The sequence below is a fragment of the Rhodnius prolixus genome, unplaced genomic scaffold (assembly GCF_049639745.1).
Source record: "Rhodnius prolixus isolate KJV_2025 unplaced genomic scaffold, Rpr scaffold_3, whole genome shotgun sequence".
NCBI classification, from domain to species: Eukaryota; Metazoa; Arthropoda; class Insecta; order Hemiptera; family Reduviidae; genus Rhodnius; species Rhodnius prolixus.
In genome coordinates this window covers 3,748,043-3,769,950 of record NW_027411603.1, presented here as the reverse complement: position 1 = coordinate 3,769,950, position 21,908 = coordinate 3,748,043, and the positions used below count along the sequence as shown (strand labels likewise).

Below are 21,908 nucleotides of genomic sequence, written 5' to 3'. Positions count from 1 at the left end.
TAAGAAACGTAAAGACCTGCTTTCATTTCGTTTTAACAAGGTGTTATTCTTTAAAAGATTAATTTAATTTTATGCATATCTTTCTTTAGTCTTTAAACAGTAAACAGCGGCAATTGCGTAAAAATGGGAATCAATTAACCCAAAAAGATGCCATGGAATTGCAAAGAGTGACTGGAGAGCAGACAGTTTTGCAGAAACATTTAGAGGCTGCTAGAAAGCAGAGTAAAACTCATAGTTTGGTTATGCAGGTAAAATAATAAATTCCTTTCTATAGGAATGTCCGAAGGGCATTTATATTTGGTATAGATAAGAGTATTAAGCATCGGTCATTGCTGTCAAAAAACAAAAGCAATTGCTTTGTGGCTCTTATTTTCCGTCTTTTCCCCAGACGTGTCTTTTTTGAGGCCCCTTGAATTCAAAAAAACTGGTTTTCAGAAAATTGTGTGGGTATAAAGTGGGTGACAAAACTGAAAGCCGTAGAAACCTGGGACTTTATATTTCAATGGGAACTTGATTATAACTTAGCGGTATCAAAAATCCTCAACCATTTTACAGGGTGTTTTTTCTTCTTACTTTTTGGAGATTTCCCAAAACAATTCATTAACTATTTTCTTTCTAGTCGTTTCTTGTTTTGTTTTTCTTTTATTAATTTTTTGTAATTTGTTGTAGGAATATCAGAATAAACAAGAACAGAAAGGAAATGTAGTGGCACTGCAACAGGCTGTGGCTGTTGCTAATCACAGCGCTGGACCTAGTTCACCTCATTCGCCTGGCTTGATATCGCCGAGTATGGCGGCCCAACAGCATCCACTTCCATCTCCACAAACATCAGCCTCTCCTTTGCATCACAGTCCTCGGATAGGAACACCTCATTCTCAGGTAAAAATTCAATGAACAAGTATACTCATAATGAACAGAAACTGTGGGTTCTTAAGATTGCATGTGATTCTTTTTATGGTTTTAATACGCCCCCCCCCCCCAAAAAAAGGAGTGTTTTAACGAATAATTAGTTCGTTACTGTAACTGGAGAAAGTTTTAGTCAATCATATTTAGGAATGAGAATATTCCAAATATGCGTTCTGAAAAATTCCAAAACTACCGTGAAAAGTAACCATTAAAAAATTGCTAAGTTCCAAGATCAAAGAAAGAAATTAAAGAAATTTCTAGTGTTTGTCCACTTTTTAGTCATGATTTGTTACAACTTAGGCTACTCTAAGTAAAAAAAATTGAATTATATGTATGTAATAAGTAAATAAATTGTAATTTTTATTAAAGGGTGGAGACGAAAGAGGCGACAATGGCGGACTGGCGTCTCCACGACCTCCAAACACGCCTATGACTCCAGCGCCTCCTAGTCCTCATCAGTTTCATCAGTTAAGGTTAGTTCTGGAAATACTATAAAATATTAAGCTATCATTATCTAATTGAATTCGATTTCCTACATTCATCTTTCTTTGTTCACAGGCATCCTTCACTTGTGCCAAGATTCATTGTCAGATCTCCAGAATCTGGTATGCGCCCAAGAATCAATATACCATTGCAAGCACCCAATCCAAATGCCACACAGAACGCTTTCAATTCGCCGAGAGGATTTACAACATCACCACAGCCTACTATTTCTCCCAGTCTTTCGCCACAGGCTGTTGCAAGTCAAACAATAAGAGCACCTTGTCTGACACAACAGCAATTACTGTTACAAAGACATCAACTTCAACAGCAGAAACAACAACTATTACAACAACAGGAATTACAACATCAAGATAGTGGGGGTACAATTACTACAAGGCAATTACCAGACGGACATATCCAGCGGCAGATACTTCTTCGGCAGGGTATCCTGCAACAGGACGATACCCTATCAAGTCAACAGTTACAGTTGATTCAAAGGCAACAAATTGTTCAACAAAACCGACAGCTTATATTAACCCAACAGGGGAAAGTGGGGCAATTCAGACAGCTTATACAGCAAAATCAGCCCACATTTTCACAAAATACTTCAGTTCAGTCTCAGAATACGGTACAATTCGCCGGCACATCGCCAATGCCACCTAGTCCAATAATCAATCAATCACCCTCGCCATTATCAACCTCAATCAATAACGTACAACAATACAATCCATCAAGTTCACCGTTACATCCGCAAAGTCCAATGATCTCACCGTTTCACAGTTCAAATTCTCCAATGCCCCAGCAAAGTCCCAGAGTACAGAGTTATCAAACGGCTAGTTCGCCAATGACTCCTCAAAGCCCAATGTACACTGGTCTACAAACGCCTACCTCTCCGATGCCACAGTTTAATCAACCGAATTCCCCGATGCCACCGCATTCACCACGTGTGCAACAGCAGTACGGCCAACAACCGCCCAGTTCACCGATGAATTCAGCTCAGAGTCCAATGATACAGCAGCAGTTTGTGCACAGGCCAAATTCTCCAATGGTTTCAATGGGCTCGCCGATGCCAATTAGACGACCGTCTAGTACTGGAGGCAGTGTGGCCAATAGCCCGGCCACTGATCGGCCGCAAAGTGTTGAAAATCCCAGGACACCACAAGAGCATGATCCTGGAAATCAGAACGGTGGCGGTGGCAATCCTTACAATCCGCACAACCCAATACCATTTCCTCCGGATTTTACATATGTAAAATTGGGATTACGAGGTGGATCTCCAATGTGGAATGATAAATCGGTACCAAGAAAGCCACTTTTCAAGGGCGGTAAAGTTGGGCAACCTTCTGCAGGAAGTAGTGCTATCAGTTCGGAGGACAGTAAATCGCAAAAGGAATCCTCAGAAAGTAGTAACAGGACGCCTAAAATACCAAGTTTAGTTTGTGTAGATTACAATGATTTTGATGAAGAATCGCGAACTCCGCCAATGACTCCGCCTACAAAGCCAGCTTTAATTAAAAAAACAGAAACTGGAGCTGTTAAAACTCGTCAGTCCGAGGACACAGACTCAGAACTAACCGTTATTGATGATATAGTCTTAGTAGAAAGTTGTAATGAAGCTAACTTAGAAGTGGCTGAATTACAGTCAGCATTAGAAGGAAATGTCATGTCTACCGTAGTATCTATGCCAATGGTAATTGATCCTGGTCATATACAGATGATGGATGTTGATACTTTAGAAGATTGTTTAGTCTCTTCCTCTGATCTAGTTGTGTTGGACGATGGCAATGGTGAAAATGATTGCATACTTGAAGTAGAAAAAGATGAAGAAATTTTATTACTTGAAGATGATATTGAGGAAGGAATTAAAGTAGATGAGGATATGATGGAATTGGAAGAAGATTTACCATCGCCTCCGCACGGCCGGCAAAGATTAGTTGGTAAAGTGCTGCCGGGAGAATCAATAATTAAAGAAGACGATGTTGAAACACCTGATTCTCCAGAAGACGATTTAACAAATCAATCGCCTGCCGAAACGGTCCCCTCAGAAGTGGAATCTGTCACACCTATTGATGAAAACTGTGACGTTTTCAAGAGTATTGAAGAAAGTAAGATGAAGAAAAGTGAAGGTGTTCAAAAAGAGCCATCCACTCCCGGTGATAAAACACCAACAAAAGAACGTGAAAGAATATTGCCAGCCAATCTTCAACCTAACGTAGTGGTCACTAGAACAGCGGTCACCTTTACACCAGTAGTCACCCAGAAGTCTTTGCCAATTTATTCAGAGAGAAGATTGAGAACTCAGCAAGAAACAGTAGCATCACTTGTACAGGATGCTGTGAACGCTGCAAAACATTTTCAGAAAAGTACAGCAGAAACATCGCCGATAACCACGACCACAAGTTCAAGTAATACAATAGCACATTTTTATTCAAGAACTTTGAACGTTTCGCCGAACAAGACGAGCCAAACGCAACAGCAATTGATTCCTGTCTCAGTTGTAACTCATAAAAGTGAACCAATAATGAGTACAGAGCAAGGGGAAAATAGTAATAAAAAAGATGTAGTTACAGAAATAAAAAAAGAAACTTCTAATGTGCATTTAACATCTGTCAGGGGTTTAGATAGTAAGCTTTCTTTTTCACAGGATGGGTGTTCGAGTATAAACAATGTAGGCGTGACTAAATTAGCTGATTTATTGCATAAGAACGACAAACAACAAGTCGTGCTCTTTGAGAAAGACACAAATAACTGCAAGAGGGAACTAATCAAAATTAAAACTGAATCCATCAGTGAAAGAGAATTTCACGATGGAACAAAAGTGTTGAAAGCAAACGAATTAGCGGAGACCATAACCACCACGTCAACTGGAACCGTGCAAATGAGCTACCAAACCGATCATAGCACAGAGATACCGTCAAATCGAACTACCGTGGTTATTGATGGTAAAAACGAAAAACACGAATTTAGTATGCCGGAAAAAAGGAAATCCGTAGATTGCCCGCAGAATAATCGAATAGAAAATGTTACACTACCAGCAGTTAGTTCTAGTATATTAGAAGCGCAGTTAACATCAATGTTGAGATCTAATGATCAGAATGCTAATCAAAAGTTCATCTATTCCATTGTAAATAATAATAAAGAGATTAAAAAAGAAGAGGAAGCTGATGATCTAAAAGTGGAAGGTTTGGCAGCACATTTCCGTTCATTAAAAAGTGAAGATTTTAAAACTGATAATAAAATAATCGAGGAGAAGATTAAAATTCAATCTAGCTCAATAAAGCACGGAAATATATTTATACCAACGTCGAAAGTGAAAACGGACACCGTAGTAGTCGGAGGCACCCATTATAAAGTGATTCATTCTACGGCGTCTATTAGTGCACCTTTGGAGCTCAGCAATTCCAACGAGACCGGTATAATGAGCCAGGAGTACACTTCTCTCAGCTTTAAACACAATGATTACAACAACATTAACAATCAACAGCAACAACCACAACCACATCAGCATCAGCATCAACATGTCTACATAAAACAAGAGATCAACTGTACCAAACCGACAACGTTAACAACGCCGACGGTGTCTTTGAATATTGGTGAACGTAGATTGTCGGCAGCTATGGATGGTAAAAGTTTAACAAGTGAACTGTTACAACAGCGTAACGTCACCAGTTCCGACGGTTTAACCCATCTCAGTGGAGAAAAAGAAACGCATCATGTCAGTTTTAGTGGTATGAAAATCCTACAAAAAGATGAACCGAAAAAATTTCTATCATTGAGCAATATGTTGTTGCCGAGAAGAGATCTTGAAGATAAAATGGCTAACAATAGTAGAATGAGCATACCTAAAACTCCTGAAGAATCGCAAAATGTGCTGCTGAAGCAATTGTTACAGAATACAGCTTGCGCTACTACCACGGCTGCCCCACCTTTGAGTTCGCCGTCGCTGCCTACTGTTCCATCTCTGGAGGCACAATTGGCTCGTCCAGTGCCGCCGACGCCTACATCATTATTGCCTTCTGTACTCAGTGAACCTATGAAGCCACAGCCTGCCAAGGAAGTGATGTCTCTTACGACAAAGGCGATGGTAAATATTTTTTTCTCATTTGTTTTTTAGTGTTTGAAGAAAAATTTGTTGGATAACTACAACTTAAAACACCATTGTACTTGTATCATCATTATTATTATTCGTAGTGATAATGGGAGACCAAGCGCTGCTTTACGTTAATTTGCTCGGGCGAGCCAACAACCTGAAACCAAAGCAAGCCCTAACTAATCAGACAGGAAAAGTAGCATGTGCTATTCCACTTGTCTACCATCTGCTTCGTCCAAAGATGGTGGAACATAATTTTCTCACACCCAAAACAATCCGCCCAAAACCTCCTAATCTCATGAACTACGTAGAACTGTGATGTGATTCCTCCTTCCATTATGAATAATTGATTCCTTAAATCAGAATGGTCAATCCTACCATTCCGCGAAAAGCACTGAATTGGTTGGTTGGGGCTAAAAAAAAAAGTACGTCTTTGACGTTTCGGACAGGAACTGGTTTGTGAATTATGTTTCGATTCTCTGCTTCAATGTTTCTCTATTTTTTCCATACGTATTACTTGTTTGACAGCATTCCACTGTGAAATCTATGGTCTTATAACTTACATAATAAAAACAGGATTTAAATAAGTTTTTAAAAATATTGGTTTTTAAGAAAGTGAAAATTTTCTGTTGCGTTCTCCATGCTAGGAATGTTCATCTTTGTTAGTTTGTTTTTCGTAATGAGTGTAAAAGAGTTTCTTTGACGGGAAGGGGTATTTTAGCTCCTCTCTTTCGTACATTACTGGGAATTCTACAGTTCAACCAACCCCTATGATAACTGTAATTAATTATTTTGCTCAAATTTATGAGGTTTTGCTAAAAACCTGAAGAATATTTTTTACTTTAACTACCAGAATTGGAGTAAGTAAAAAGTAAGTTGAAGAGTTGTGTAAAAGTTTATTGTTTTCCAAATAGTGAGACAAAATCGTCCTAATTCCTAGGTTTAATTGACTTTTTCTAAAATTGCTTAACTATTTATAAGCTGTTGTAAACATGATCTAATTAATAGTGAGTCCGCTGATTTTAAAAAAACGTTAATTCTGCTAATAAACAGTGTAAGTTGAGGATGTTAGATTCATTGAGTAAAATAGACAAGTGTTATGTTTATTTATTTTATTATTCACAGTTAGTTCTTTTCTTCTGGAATAATTAAGCGAGATAATGAAACATTTAAGTAAATAGTAAGGATTTTCTTTTTTCATTTTGTATTTCGGAGAATGTATTTTATTAATTTGCTGAATCATCATTCAAAACTTTAAACTGGGCTTTATAACCTAGACTATAACCTCTCCCAAACAATTTGCGAGGAAGGTTACACAAATGTGATTTAATAATTCAAAAGAGTGCTTGTAAGTTAATTCGCTATACTCATCAGTTTTGTTCTTCTGAAAAGATGTTTGAAAATTTGAAACTATTTTGCAAACTTAACGTCACGGATAAAACTTATAATAATTTCCGCGAACGCGAATGCTATCACTTAATTAGCGTACCTGCTAGTTTCTTTAAAGTCATACGGTTTGTAACAGAGTTAACATTTGAGTTATTTAGAAGATTGAAGAAAAAAAACAAACAAATCAACAAATTGCATAAAGGTAAACTTTCAATTGTATTATTTTGGGAGTTGGTACCTTTGATTGCCAGTTTCTTTCCTTTATCACACCAAATCCACTGAAATGACTTTATTTTAGCCACCAAAAAATTTGAAAATTTTTCATGCAATCAATTCCAAGGTAAACAATGGTTTTAAAAGTTGAGATAATTTCATTTTATCGTGAATTCTTATTTTAATTTATTCTCGTTCCCTATTATTGTGTTAAAAGATCATTTATAATTATGCAGGATGTTTCAAAACCTGCTCGTTTCAAGGCAAATTTCTACACTACGTGTTTATCGTTATTCTTTTTTCGTAAAGTATCAATGTCTGTCTTGTTCCAGTCTTATAGTCGTAAGAAAAAACTTGTATAGGATAAACAATAAAAAGAAAAAATGAAATACGTTTTAGGAAAATTAAAGTTTTTGAGAAGATATTTTTTTCTGATGGTAAAAAAAATCCTAAACTTGCTTGTAAACTTTCTGGACTACCCTTCAATTATTAATTTTATAATTTAAAAATGTTTAACTAGTTTGAAATGCGTCATTAAAAATGTTTTAAAAGCTAGAATTAGTTGAAAAATATCCAACAAAACTAACGTTAAATACAATGTGTTTTAGTCACACTGTATGCAAAACAATACTATTTTTATTTGGTTGATTGATTGTAGTTCGCAATGTTGTTTTAAGGGTTACGAAAAACTTGGGTTCAAATACCAATTTTAAAGTTTTATCTTCGAATCTAGAAAAACATATAAATAAAATCAATAAATAAATATAGTGTGTACAACATTTTGTTAGGAAATTATTTCACATTAATGAGGTACATTTAAATCTGTACAATCTGTGTTAAGAAAATCTCTAATAGCTGAAAAAACCGTTTAATGGTTGACATTTCAAACGTTTTTATTAAAATACTTTTTTTTCATTTATGAATCAATCCCCATCAAAGAAATATTATGTATATAAAGTGCTAGGAATCTATCTAATGTATATTTCATTTTTATTTTTTTAGCTTACAACGAACATGGTGTATTCTTTCCAGGTGCAGACTTCCTTGCCCGAACAACATCAACAATCACAACAACAGCAGCTGCAGCAGCAGCAGCAACAACAACAACAACATCAACAGCAACAACAACAACAGCTGCAGCAGCAGCAACAACAACTTCAACAACATCACCAACAACAACAACAACCATCTGTAACGCCTCAGAGAGTATCCTCGGCAACATCGCTGGACGAACTTCTATCGCCGCCTCCACCGCCTCCTCCCCCACCGCCGCCTCCACCACCAGGTCCACCATCTTCGGCAGCACTTCCTCCTCCACAGGCGGCTACACCGACTCTGTCTTCACCGGGTGTAGTACCGCATTCACCAACCATAACCACCGCCATTAAAAGGGAATCATTGTCTTTAACACAACCAGGACCAATTATGACCTCAATGCTTGACATTAAGAAGGAAGGTGTGCCGGTGAGTACGCCGATGGCTGTGGAAGTGAAAAAAGAGGTGATATCTTCTGATGAAATGTTGTCGCCAAATCTGAGGGTGGAATCTGAGCATCCAAGCGAAGTAGCTTTACAAGGTAAATTTGCTTAGTATATTTTAATTCTTCATCTTTAACAAAAAAAAAGTCTAATCTCAAGTAAACATTAACGTTGATAACGCTTCCGATAGTCTAAATCTGTCACATATGATTGAATCTCATTTGATGGAAAATCGATTTTCAGCTGTCATCCTTCAAAAAAAAATCTTTTCTTGTCATGTGCCTTTATTTTAACCTCTACATTGTAGCTAGAATCTAAAGAGTTTATGAGAAAGTCGTGTTATGGTTCACTCTAAATTTGGTTTTTATATCTATAAATTATTTGCAGATTTGAAGAAATTAAAAAGGCGACAGTACCAACAGAAACGACGGCAAAGTTTAGGCAAAGAATCTACTGGTGCCACTCCGAAAAAGAGGCCTAGAAAAGTAAGCTTTAAAGTAAAAGAAAAACTCATGTCAGGTGAGAATAGTACGTAATAATTTCATTAAAAAACATTTTTTTTTTAGAGTTCAAAGGTGGAAGAAGATTATGATTCATTTATTGATTCTTTAATGCATCAATTAAGACAAACACAAAGTTTAAGTATATGTGAACCAAATTTAACTTATAATTTTACTGGTAGTCCAATTTTTGGTTCAGGTGATCTCAGTAAAGTGAATAGTAGGTAAGTAAGTTCAAAACCATGTGTTTATGTCTCCAAATTAACTTGGAAGATTTTTATAACCTTTAATTTTCTTGCTTTGATAATTCTAGTACACGTTTCGGCGATTTACGTGGCAGTTACGGTGCCGGTTATCTTCCACATGAGAACGATCATTACAATACACTTCCGTTTGGTGACTTACCACCTCGAGCTCCTGCAGCGCCATCCACACAGCGGGGATTTTACAATGAGGAGTTTGCTCCGTTGAAGTTGCACAGCACTAAAGATGAATGTAAGTATGCTTCATAGTAAAACGAGTTGCACAATAGGAAAATAATGGCAAATGGTTCGAACCAAACAAAAGCACCTTATCGCTGAGGTCATTTGTGGTAGCACGCATGTTTATCATTTCCCTCGCCAATTTCAGACTCTTTTCTTTCATCAGAGCTTTGATTAATCAGTTTGGAGCTTTCAATTTCAGCTATACAGCTCGTACAACTCACTGACCATAGTTAATGGACGATAACTTAGGTGAAGTAGAATTTCCTACATGCGTGTTATAACAAATTAAATCAGCGAATATTTTTTAATTGTAAAAGTAATTTCCTCCCTTATAGAACACCAGCTTCACTGTTCCTTAGTCCCTGACTAAAGGAGGTATTTCTATTTTTCTGTAGCCTTATTGATACTCATTTAGCGAACACTAAATCTAAACCAGGGATGGCGAACCTTTTTGAGACGTGGGTCACATTTTGTTTCATTTTTTTTAGCACTAGCTCTTGGGGTCACTAATGCCCATTTGCACAAGAGTAAAGTTTAAAAGTTTTAAACTGAATATTTCCAAAACTAAACATCTTTAAAATTCAGTTGGCTTAACTGGGTAAAACGGGACGAAACAAGTGGCTATGGAAGTCTCTTTCTTACAAACATAACTGAACAACAAACCTTACAAAAGTGTGTTTTATCAGAAGAAAAATCTAAATATGGTTATTTCTTTTGGGTTGTCGATTTTTCTTTAACAAACAAAATATGAGTAAAATTATACATTTTATTTGATATTTTGTAAACACTTTTGCTTTATTTCAAATACTACAAAAAAGCATTTGTCGTCATTTGCGCTTTTAGAACTGTAATGATCAAACTAAAGGTTATAGATAGCAATTAAAATCGCTTTTGTGTCAATGCGTGATTGAAAAAAAATAAAATAAAAATACAGATAAAATATAACAAATTATCCACAACAATTAGAAAATCTAAATCAACCCGCGTAAACAAACGAATGGTTGCCTAGCAATTGTGGGTCAGTGAAAAAGCTTGCGCGGGTCATAGGTTCGCCATCACTGATCTAAACCTTCTGATCTAGTTTACCTACCCAAAACTTACCACTTCCACGTTTAAGTGTTCCGTTTTCATTATCCTGCGCTCCAAAATTTGGGGAATATGTGGTAGAAATTTAATAAATTTAGAGTATTTCTATTGCCACAGGTAAGTTTGGTGTCGTTTTTAGGTAAAACATTGGCCTGTCCCGATCTCGCGTAGTTTGTTTTAACTTTTAAGGCCCACTGTCTACTTGCGTCAGCTGATCCCATTAAATTGTTATTGTAAGAATATCAACAACACCCACTCTAGTGAAACTTCAAAAAATATTTTTTTGTATAACTGAAGAGTGTGTACTCTCTATTTTTTTTAAAATTAATTTAAAAAATTCTAAAATAAATTAATTTTAAATCAATGTTTTTCTTCCGTACAGTTGATGACAGGAAATATGACTACAACAGAGATCGTGACAATGATACTCCAGATACAATCGTCAGTTCTTCAAGTCCTGAGTGTATAATGCCAGAAATGCCGAGCATGTTTCCAGGTTTGTTCCATTTATCTTTTAAATTTTCTATTTAAATTGTCAAAATTTTATATGTAAGTTTTATTAAAGATTTATTTTTTTCCTTTTTCTAGGTTTACAATTTGTTGACTCAGATACGGAAGAGGAAAAGGTCAAACTGTCCAGATTTTCACCGGATATTCCATATATTTCACCGTTAATAGTTAGACCGAAACCGATACGCTACTATAGTGATATGGTATGTTTATGACTTTTTTTAGTAATTTTAGTCCCAACATGGTAGTTCGTGGTGAGGTTTTGGGAGTCATCGTGAATCCACTTACTAAGAGTAAAGGGTGGAAGGTTAATTGCGATTGGGTCACATTTAGGAATTTAAATTTTCATTGGATATCCAAATTTTTACTAAAATAAAAATACAAAAAAAAGAGGAAGTTTTTACACGAATATCTCTTTCTGTTTGTTGTTTATGCGTGTCCAAGTGAAATAGTCTCAAACCACAAAGATAAAGTGTTCCGTTTTGGCTTTCTCGTCATTTTAGAGCTCACGTCATCTAGATGTTTTTCTTTAAAATGACTCGTAATTTAAAAGTGTGTTTTTAATTTTTCTAACTACTTGCCTATCACTTTTAATTGAAGCATTTTCTTAGGAAAATACATTTTTTGGGGGGGAAGTGCTACTTTAACGCACTCTTTTAAAGGTACATTTTTAGTACAATGTACAACTTTAACTATATTTTATTTAACTATATTTAAGCTATATTACACCAAAAGATCTTTTAATAAAAATTAGGGCATCATTTTCTGGTCTTTACTATAGACAAGTCTTTTATTTTGAAGCTTGATCATAAGAAGCGCCATAATCTCTTCTGATTTTGAAGAAGAGCCCCTTCACACTGTATGAAATGGTGTCCTTCTCTCTTGGAGATGCTGACCATGACTCCAACAGACTACTCACTTTTATCCTCTCGAAGAAAATTTTGAAATTATGGAAAACTTAAGATTTTTGAATCTTAGTTTTGTCCAGTTATGTAATTTTTTTTAATTACTTTGCTGCAATATATAAACTAAATTTATTATTTAAATTTTTAAAGGATAAAGAAAACGAAGGCCCCAACGCTAAGAAGCATTGTGAAAACGTGACAGTTACGTTGACACTTAATTCACCAGTGGATGATGTAATGATAGTGCTAAGGAATTTAGCGAATGTATTAAGGATTCCAGTTCCTGTTCACTATAGTATAACAGAAAGGAATGTATCGTCCAATCATAAATTAGGAGTGTTTAAAATTAAAGGCAAAGATGGTAAAGAAGGAGGTTAGTACTGTTGACTAAAAATACCACCCATCTTGACATTTATTGAGAAATAGGGTAGATTTAATGTTTTTTATTTCATTTTTTGTATTAAACTGCCTCTTTCAACCTATTCCAGCACAAATAGACATACAGTCCGTATTAAATGGTACCGCCAAATTTTGTCGTCATTGCGACGTAGTCATTATAAATAATTTAATGCGTAAGAAAGCTTCAGAAATGCCTTTGGTCGCAAAACAAGGCGAAGAAGATCTGTACTTTTGTAGTTCTACATGCTATACACAGTTAGCGCTTGCTCATCCCCAACAGGTGCACAATGATAAGGTAATTATTTTTGTTGAATTAGAAACCACTTTTGGGGGGGGGGGATTTTTAAATTGTATCGAGAGAATGGTGGTTAAAAATAGAAATTTTTGCATATTTCTGGGGGTATACTTTAAAATTGTGTAATTAATTAAACTAATAATCATTAAATTCAGTGTAATTAAACGCCATTAGCATCAGCACATCATTTCCGAAGGACGGAATTCTATTTATTTTATAATTTTACTGCAAAAATGGCATTCTCGGGGTTCTGTGAATTCGACGAATGTCATTTTTGCTTGGTACTTAATTGGGGGAGGCTCATTAGGAAAGTTACTTGTAAAGGGGTTAGTTATTTTGTTTGTGTGCGATCTGGGGAGTTTGGTGATGAGACAGAACTTGGGTTTCTAACTCATTTAATTATTTGGTGATAAGACAGAACTTGGGTTTCTAACTCATTTAATTATTTGGTGGTGAGACAGAACGTGGGTTTCTAACTCATTTAATTATTTTGTGGTGAGACAGAACTTAGGTTTCTAACTTATTTAATTCTTGGGCATTGTCGAGCAATAGGATTGAAACAAAGCTCAAAACTGGCTACTGTTGGCGGAATTTCCGATCATTTAATCGATTTCCTGCTGATAATTCCTTCCTCCCTTTGCAATGGGAGATGCCACCGGTTTTTCTAAAAATGCAAAGTGGGTGACATCAAGTCACCGGTCATCATATACATTATCCTTATAAGGAAGTGTTTCGAGAATTAGGCCTTGCCCAACACCACTACTTCCAAAAATTTATCTAATAATAATAAATCTCTTGTGATATATTACAGGTGGCGACAGTAATTGATCACCGAGGAGATATTCCTGCCAAAAAGCTAAGATTAGATACTTCTGAATCTAATTTACAGAGGCATGAGATTAAAAAAGAGGTGAGCATGAGGGAACAGTCCAGTTTAAATGTTTTTTTTCGTCATGAGTGGCTCCCCCCTTGATATAAATTCCTAGTTTGAAAATATCTATGTAGGAGAGAAGTTGCCATAAATTCTGCGGGATCTTCCAAGCTATTACAAATAGATGCTCCAGATCTTTCCATCAGTCATTCAGGGACTTTTTACTAATGGCAGGGAAAGTACTATTATCCTGTTAATTTATCGAATTCAAATTTTAACCAGGAATACACGTTTTGTTGCTCAAAAAAGGTTAAAAAAAAAAGGTTTTTTTATCATGGTCAGTGAATGTGTGAGAATATCTCAAAAGCCCTGAAAGTCATTCAATCTTGGTATTCCCTTTTGGTACTATTGTCGGTTTCAGGTACTAAGCTTTTAGCCCTTCATCTGTAAGGGTGACATTACAGTCAAACCTTTTTTTCAAAAATGGTTCCAGCAATTTTCTTTCAACTGTTTTTATACTAGTTACTCACTTAAATATCTGAAATTTGTTTTTTGGGGGGGCACCAAGAGTACTATTTCATTAAACCTTCCTCTGAGGTGCCTTAACGGAAAAAAAAATCAGATTTGCTGCCTTCATAATATCAATTATTATTGAAAGCATTTGGAAAAAATTCAAATTAGAATAAAATTGGTTTAAAAAGAAAATTCGAAAATGGCCCTTTATTAATATTTATTTAATTTTGAATGATACTGATTTTTGTAATAATCACTTCTATTTCGAAACAAATAAAATAATTCATTTGTTTTGAGGGAGACAGTAGTTATATAAATTGAAAACGTGTATAAGAATTAGGCGGTAACACAGTTAGTTGTAACCAGCTGGTAGGTAATTTTCCTAGGATAGTATAGATTTCCCGGTGAAGTTTCATGTCTAAGTACAGAACAGTTTTACTAATGACATTTTTGGTGGATATTCAATTTGATTCTGGTAAAAGTAAAGTCAGAAAAAAATGTGTCATCGTCAACCATGAGAATTTTGTAAGAGAACGTAAGATACTCTTTCAAACCTCAATTCTTTCTTCAATTTCCAGAATTGCGATGTATCACCTTACATGGGAACAAGAAATGCTGGTAGAAGAGATAGTAAAATCGCTGATAAGACACAACAACCTTTAGTTAAGAAATCACCATCTAGATATCGAATTTGGAATTCTATTTCAATTCCACCACCGATAGGACGCCATAAAAAGCCAACTGATAAAGAGATGACTGAGGTAAGCAAGGAGTTTTTTTGTGTTTTTTTTTTTTATGAACTTTGATATTCCATAGTAATTCAAATTTTGCATTATAAACATACCTATTCTTTGGTTTTAGTTATTATTTAAATGTGGTATTACCGTGATGCCTGCAAAAATGCCTGATGATACAAGATCTTGTTTACTTTGCCATCAAATCGGTGACGGAGTCACTGATGGCCCGTCAAGGTAAATTAATTTAACTATCTTATTGTTTTTAGGAATCAAATCTCTTAGCTTTCCAATGGGCGGTTTTTTTAAAAACATCTTGCGCTTTACAAAATGCGTGGACCAAACTTGAGTTCGAATTATCTTCGCGTATTTCAATTGCCAGTGTGGATTTATAAATAAAATAAAATCAATAATAATAAGTAGGGAAGGGATTAGCTATGCGGTTAGCGTACTGGACTCTCACGCGGAGATCCAGTTGCTGACCCTTAGATTTTCTCTTCCTAGGAGCTTCTTACAGCTCACTGTCCGGTGATGGACAGTGTTGTCTGTAACGAGAGAACACTGTCCGGAGGCCGGCAGTGCACTGAAAAAACCTCCGGGCGCCAATAATGTTAGATGTTGACGCGCCTTAAATGATTAATAATAATAATAATAAGTTAAATGAAAATATTTTAATTTATTATTTTAAATGTTTTACAGGTTATTAAATTTCGATGTAAATAAGTGGGTACATTTAAATTGTGCCCTATGGTCTGATGAAGTTTACGAAACAGAAAATGGTAGTCTAGTAAATGTAGAAGTAGCTTTACAAAGTGGTTTGTCTGTGTTATGTTCTTATTGTAATACGGCCGGAGCCACATTGAAATGTTACAAAATGAGATGCTCCTTAGTGTATCATTTACCTTGCGCTGTTAAGGATCAATGTGTATTTTACAAGAATAAGGTAATTTAACTATTTAATTTTAGTTTTAGTAATTTTTTCATTCTTTTTTCTTTTAAAAAATTACGCGAGAATAGAAAAATACTATTCATGTTTTAAGCAAATTCCAAAATTTGGTAGGGTAGTTTGAAGTGTCATTTTGGTGCAATCTAAGAGTTTTAAAATTTGGATAATGTTTAGTAAGAATTATGTTTCAAAATTCAAAATTATTAATAATATATGTTAAAAACCCAAGAGTTGGGATAAGAGAAAGTCGTGTGAGTTTGACTCTAGATTTTGTTTTTACGAGATGTTAAAGTATAATTAAGTCGAGAGAAATTTAAGATATACTTCTAGATTTTATGGCATCACTTCTTACTCAGTTATAGACAAATAATTGATGCATTTTCATTAAATTATAAATATATCTGTTTGAACTGAGCAAGAGCTTACGCAAAATGTGAATTTATTGACGAAATATTAAGTTTTGTATTTTATTTTTTTAATATTTTTAGACACTCTACTGCAGTAATCATGTTCAGAAGAATGATAAAGAGAACGAATTGACGACCTTATCAGTAATGCGACGTGTGTACATCAGCAGAGATGAAAACAGACAAGTGGCTTCCATCATGCATCACAGTGAACAGACAAATCTGCTAAGAGTTGGTTCTTTGATATTCTTGTCTGTCGGACAGCTTTTACCACATCAGCTGCAAGCCTTCCATACACCAAACTATATCTATCCAATTGGTTATAAAATTGTAAGTTAAGTAAAATAAAAATTTATATTTTTCTAAAAAATTCTACGCCAGTCTTTTGGGTTGAGTTAATCTCAGTTTTAGTCTTGCGGTTCAACGCACACAAAAAAAACTGTTATGTTTTCATACGGCTACCTAATTCACCCAGAGAGGGCCTATAGGGTGGGGTTGCCTGTCACACTTATTTTAAAGAAGTGACCTGAAGTGGATTATGCTGCGGCCCAAAAAACTTGAAAAGTGACCAGTAAAGTCCCCCCACGAGAAGGTGTTTGGCACCTTCGAAAGACAACTTCCATTTTGCCTTCGCACAGCGGTAACTTCTCCAATGTAGTTACTCCTCTTAAATCCTCCAGCAGCTGGTATTCCCCCCTAGGTATCTAAATCTTAAAAGGTATAATGGACACCTCAGTTTTTGAGAAAGAAGTTTCTTCTATCTCCTCTGAGATTACATCATGTCATCGCACTCCAGGCCCAGCTTTTTCCTGGTACCCTCTTGAGAAATCCGTTACCCAGTATGGGTACCCTTTCAGAGTTGTTTCTGTTATAATTGCCCCAAAGATCCATGGCCAAACCTGGGAAACTGGTTCAAATCGTAGCTCTGCAGACATCCACTCTATTCAACTCTTGGATGGAGAAATCCATCGCCCACCCCGACAGAAGAGCTCAGATTGCACAAAGTGTCAGTGGAATATATCATAGACCGTTGCCCATTTTTTTAATTCTCTAAAAAAGACGTATTCAGTAATTTTAAATTGCAATGCTGGCTACATATAAATAATAAATTATCAGGATTATTGCTTTGGATGCTTCAAAACCTAAGTATTAATAGATTTGGTGTTGTTTTCTTCTCTGGTGAATGTTGAAGTTGCAGAAGAACTTTTTGATTTAGGGAGAATATTTGATTTGAGAGTGAACAGTAAGAACGATTGGTCCAATGTATGGACCAACTGCAATAGGAAGCAACCGTATTAGAATAGAATAGAGATATTTCCTAGTTTAACGTCGTCTCCAAATATTATGTGACAAAAAAAAATGTATTAATTCTATAAACTACTTGTGTCATTATACTTATAACAGTTTTCTTTTATAATTTCAGTTAAGAATGTATTGGAGTATGCGCACTGTAAACAAACGTTGTAAATATTTATGTTCAATACATGATAGCGAAGGTAAACCAGAATTTCGTATAATTGTCCAAGAGAGAGGTGAACCCGATTTAGAATTGAAGGATACGACGGCGAAAGGTGTTTGGTTGAAAGTTTTAGAACCATTAGCTGCAATTCGACGAGCCGATAATTGTGTACAGTTGTTTTCTAAATTTATTACCGGTGAAGATCTATTTGGCCTAACCGAACCAGCTATAGTCAGAGTGTTGGAAAGTTTACCAGGTTAGTGTTTTTTAGATTTAATAATTTATTTGAGTAGATTTATTAAAAATTCCAACAACTCAGAATTGGATTCATCAAACTTTTTTGTGTCATAATGAGAGTTAAGTCATCAAATCTTCATCAGCTCGTCGAATGGATTTCAAAAAATTAGCAATAACTCAAATAGACTACCAACAATACACCACAGGTATCCAGATGAAGGATACCAAAGATGATCGAAACGTCAAGATAATCTAAAGTTTTACTTTAATTACAAAAAAACACATTGCTCAGTCATTTTGCTCATTTGTCAGCCATTTTTATTTGCCTTGAGCATCACATTAAAAATTGTTTACGTAAAATGAAATTAATGTAGAAACATTTTACTCGGAAATTAGGTTAACGAGAGGGTAGATTCCTTCTAAAATAAAAAGAAATAAATATGATTCGAACTTTCGAAGTTTGAATAAAATTTTTGAATTTAAGAGGAAGTCGTGCGAGTGTCTCACCAGATTTTCGTTTTTGTGAATTTCTTTAAAAATTACGATCTGAAGGTGACGAATTTTATAATTTCAAAACATTATTGAAAGATAAAGATTTTGCTACAAAAAATTAATTTTTTTTTTTGGTTACCCAGGAGTTGAAACGTTAACCGATTATAAGTTTAAATACGGAAGAAATCCATTATTGGAGTTACCACTAGCTATAAATCCAAGCGGATGTGCTCGTTCAGAAGGTAAACCAAAAGGACAAGGACTATGGAAGAGAGCCCATACGCAGAGAACTTGTTCAATCTCATCTAGGCCGTCGTTTTCTCCATCGATTCCACTGCCTGGCGAACTATCATGTCCATATTCTAAACAGTTTGTTCATTCGAAATCTTCTCAATATAAAAAAATGAAACAAGAATGGAGGAATAATGTATATTTGGCTAGGTAAGTTAACTTAGAGACCTACAAAAATCTTGAAAACTATTATTAAAATTAAGGATACAAAATTGGCAAGGAATCGCTCCAAATAAAAAACAAACAACTCGTCTTTTTGCCAACGTTTCTGGCAAATATATTGTCTCTTCTTCAGGGCCTGGATATTACAAATACAAAAATACCAACAATTTAGAGAATCAGTAACATAGAACATCAGTAAAATAAAAATAAACAGTAAAATAGAATAAATTCTTTATAATTATTGAAAACTTACGTGGCTATGCGGGGATTGGTTGAGTTACAGAAACTAAAAGCCAGAACTGGAGAATAGGTATATAATATACAGATACAGCGGGATTTACACGGGAATTTGACCGATTCCTCGCCAACTTTGAATCCTTAATTGAATAATTTACGGTCACGAAACCTAATATATTCACTATTATTAAAATTAAAATGAAGGGTTAATCTAGAATTTATTGTAATTCTGTATCAGTAAAAAGTTATAACAAAAAATTCTTCTAGCTTTAAAGTACTTTTAAAAATATTACCCATTTTACAAATAATGTTACATTTTCATGGTATTTTCATAAGTTAGGTGTTTATTTATTAGTTTAGACTCTGAAGATGGTCGTATGTATAAACATAGATCAGAATTTAAAGTTAAAAACTATAGAAGTCAACAATATTTATGTAAAAAACCTATTGATTTTATATGATTTTTTTGTTTTAAACTTAATTTTGATTTTTTTTTAGATCAAAAATTCAAGGTTTAGGATTATATGCGGCAAGAGATTTAGAAAGGCATACTATGGTAATCGAGTACATTGGTGAAATTATAAGATCAGAATTAGCTGAAACTAGAGAAAAGCAATACGAAGCAAAGGTGAGCATTTATGATAAAGGTTTTTTTTAAATTGTTTTTATTTATTTCAACTTTTTGTTTTTTTAGATTGAACAATTATTTCACTTGCTCCCGTAAACTTTTCGGCGTAATGCCAGACCTCCGGACAGTGTTCTCTCGTTGTGGGCGGAACTAAAGAAATTGCAAAGATATTTCGCTACCAATTGAAATAAAGATTACCCCCTTCCAAAACCCATTCCCTTACTAATGCTGAAAGAAAGCGTTGCAATCGTAATGAATTTTTCAAGATTTTACTTACAAACACTTAGGTATATAGAGATCGGTCCTTGAGGTTAAAAAAAAAAGATGGTTATACGAAAAAATAAAAATAAAAAAATTGTATCCAAAATTGCTCAATCTGAAGTTGAAACAAATATTGAATGTTTTGTTTTTTATACTTTCTTGAAAACATCGATTTTCTTTTAAAACTTCTTATATTTTGAGACTACATTTTCAGGATAATTATTCTATTTAAATGAATAAGAATTGAAATAAAAATAAATTCGAGAGAATTATTCACTCTAGTCGTATTTTATTTTTTAGAATCGTGGGATATATATGTTCCGTTTGGATGAAGATCGTGTTGTGGATGCTACATTATGTGGTGGTCTTGCAAGATATATAAATCATTCTTGTAGTCCGAATTGTGTGGCAGAAACTGTAGAAGTTGAACGAGATGCAAGAATTATTATCTTCACTAAGAGAAGAATTAATCGCGGTGAAGAGGTAAGCTATTTTGTTACATGACAAATGTTGCAGTAGTAATGGTTTTTAATTTAGGTACTTCAGCCTTCTATCTAGGGTTGGTTGGCTGTTAACGCTGTCATTTTATGTTTACGTATGTCTTACAAACTACTCTTGTCTTGTCAAATAGTTCTTGGCTGGAAAATACTAACCTTTTATGGTAAAAATTCAAATTTACTATCAGAATGAGGCATTACAAGTGATATTAGTAACAAAATTATTTGCATATTTGGTTGTTTTAATAAGATTTAAAGAATGTATTTATTTATTTATTTATTTATTTTGGCGCATCGACGTCTGTATTTATTTAACCAGTACTGTGAGTACTCCCAATTTATATATGACTAGGCTTACCATAATTACGAAGAGCCAAACCGGGACGCAAAATTATTAAGAACTGAAAACATATTAATAAATGGGCGCGGGAGAACGATTGGCCGGGGTGTCAGTGTTGTTCAAGTTTGACCGGGACGCCGGGAAGTATGGTAAGCCTAATATATGACCCATTTCCAGTTAGTTCACAAACGAGGGGAAGAGGTATCACACTCTGAACACTATTCAAAGGTATAGTTGGGTAGGGCTCATGTTATTTAAGCCAAAAAATTACTTTCTTTCAAGTAATGCAAGTATATTCACTTCGCGTCAAACTGCTTCAAAAATAAAAGAGTTTGGACTTCATGCTTAAAGTCCATACCTTCGCTCTTCTGATCACCATTTCTTTTGATCCATTTCTCATTTTTTTGTGTCGGGTAAAAAACCTGGGACTAAGAAAGAAAAAAAAAAATAAAGACAAACGTCTCTTTGTAGAGTGTGTGTGATGAAACTTAATGCAGAATCGAAAAGTCGTAAGATGGAAGTTCGGTTTAGCTGCTGCTACTATTGGGAACCGGTAATAAGGTTTAGGACCAATCAGGCACCAGGAAGCAGGAAGTACTTGCTACTTAATCAATTATTCAGTTTTTTTCCCCCTGATTTGGTCAAAACTGCAACGTTTCCTTTACAATTAGTATATTACTGCTCTTAAGTAGCTCTACAATATTTATTTGTAATGTTTCTCCGCAGAAAATTTGAAAGCATTACTTTTTGGCGAAAGCTACTTTTATGCTTTCCTCTAAAGTCCCATTTTAGTTTAATGTACGGACTTAGCATATTAAATATTAAATGTGGAATAGCTTTTTGTTTGTTTGTCTGCAAATGTTGCTTTTAAAAAGTGAAAATTTTTAATTTTTAAGTCAATTGCTTTCTAGTCCAAACTCGTAAGTTTCACAAAAATTGAATTCCCTACAGTGAGTGATCACAGAGATAGATCACCATACCACCTTTTTTTTTTTTAAACTCATAACTATACCACACCACCAATTCAGAATATGGATTCAAATAGAAAAATTCACAATTTTTTGCATTACTGAATTTTTTTTTAATTAATTTGA

The 21,908-nt window shown here is 34.7% G+C and overlaps 1 protein-coding gene across 10 annotated transcripts in view; it reads left to right on the top strand.

The window, feature by feature from the left end:
- LOC141452717 (uncharacterized) overlaps positions 1-21,908 on the top strand; it is a 90,440-nt gene that overhangs the window by 63,760 nt on the left and 4,772 nt on the right. For all 10 annotated transcript variants that reach the window (XM_074125099.1, XM_074125108.1, XM_074125107.1 and 7 more), the window contains 21 exons: positions 90-248; positions 670-879; positions 1,276-1,379; positions 1,465-5,473; positions 8,084-8,657; positions 8,947-9,044; positions 9,126-9,283; positions 9,373-9,554; positions 11,013-11,126; positions 11,219-11,343; positions 12,196-12,418; positions 12,534-12,739; positions 13,551-13,649; positions 14,702-14,884; positions 14,985-15,094; positions 15,557-15,800; positions 16,292-16,540; positions 17,634-17,925; positions 18,542-18,839; positions 19,587-19,716; positions 20,278-20,460. In XM_074125099.1, coding sequence (XP_073981200.1) covers positions 90-248; positions 670-879; positions 1,276-1,379; positions 1,465-5,473; positions 8,084-8,657; positions 8,947-9,044; positions 9,126-9,283; positions 9,373-9,554; positions 11,013-11,126; positions 11,219-11,343; positions 12,196-12,418; positions 12,534-12,739; positions 13,551-13,649; positions 14,702-14,884; positions 14,985-15,094; positions 15,557-15,800; positions 16,292-16,540; positions 17,634-17,925; positions 18,542-18,839; positions 19,587-19,716; positions 20,278-20,460 — 7,950 coding nt within the window. The remainder of the gene's footprint in view (positions 1-89; positions 249-669; positions 880-1,275; positions 1,380-1,464; positions 5,474-8,083; positions 8,658-8,946; positions 9,045-9,125; positions 9,284-9,372; positions 9,555-11,012; positions 11,127-11,218; positions 11,344-12,195; positions 12,419-12,533; positions 12,740-13,550; positions 13,650-14,701; positions 14,885-14,984; positions 15,095-15,556; positions 15,801-16,291; positions 16,541-17,633; positions 17,926-18,541; positions 18,840-19,586; positions 19,717-20,277; positions 20,461-21,908) is intronic.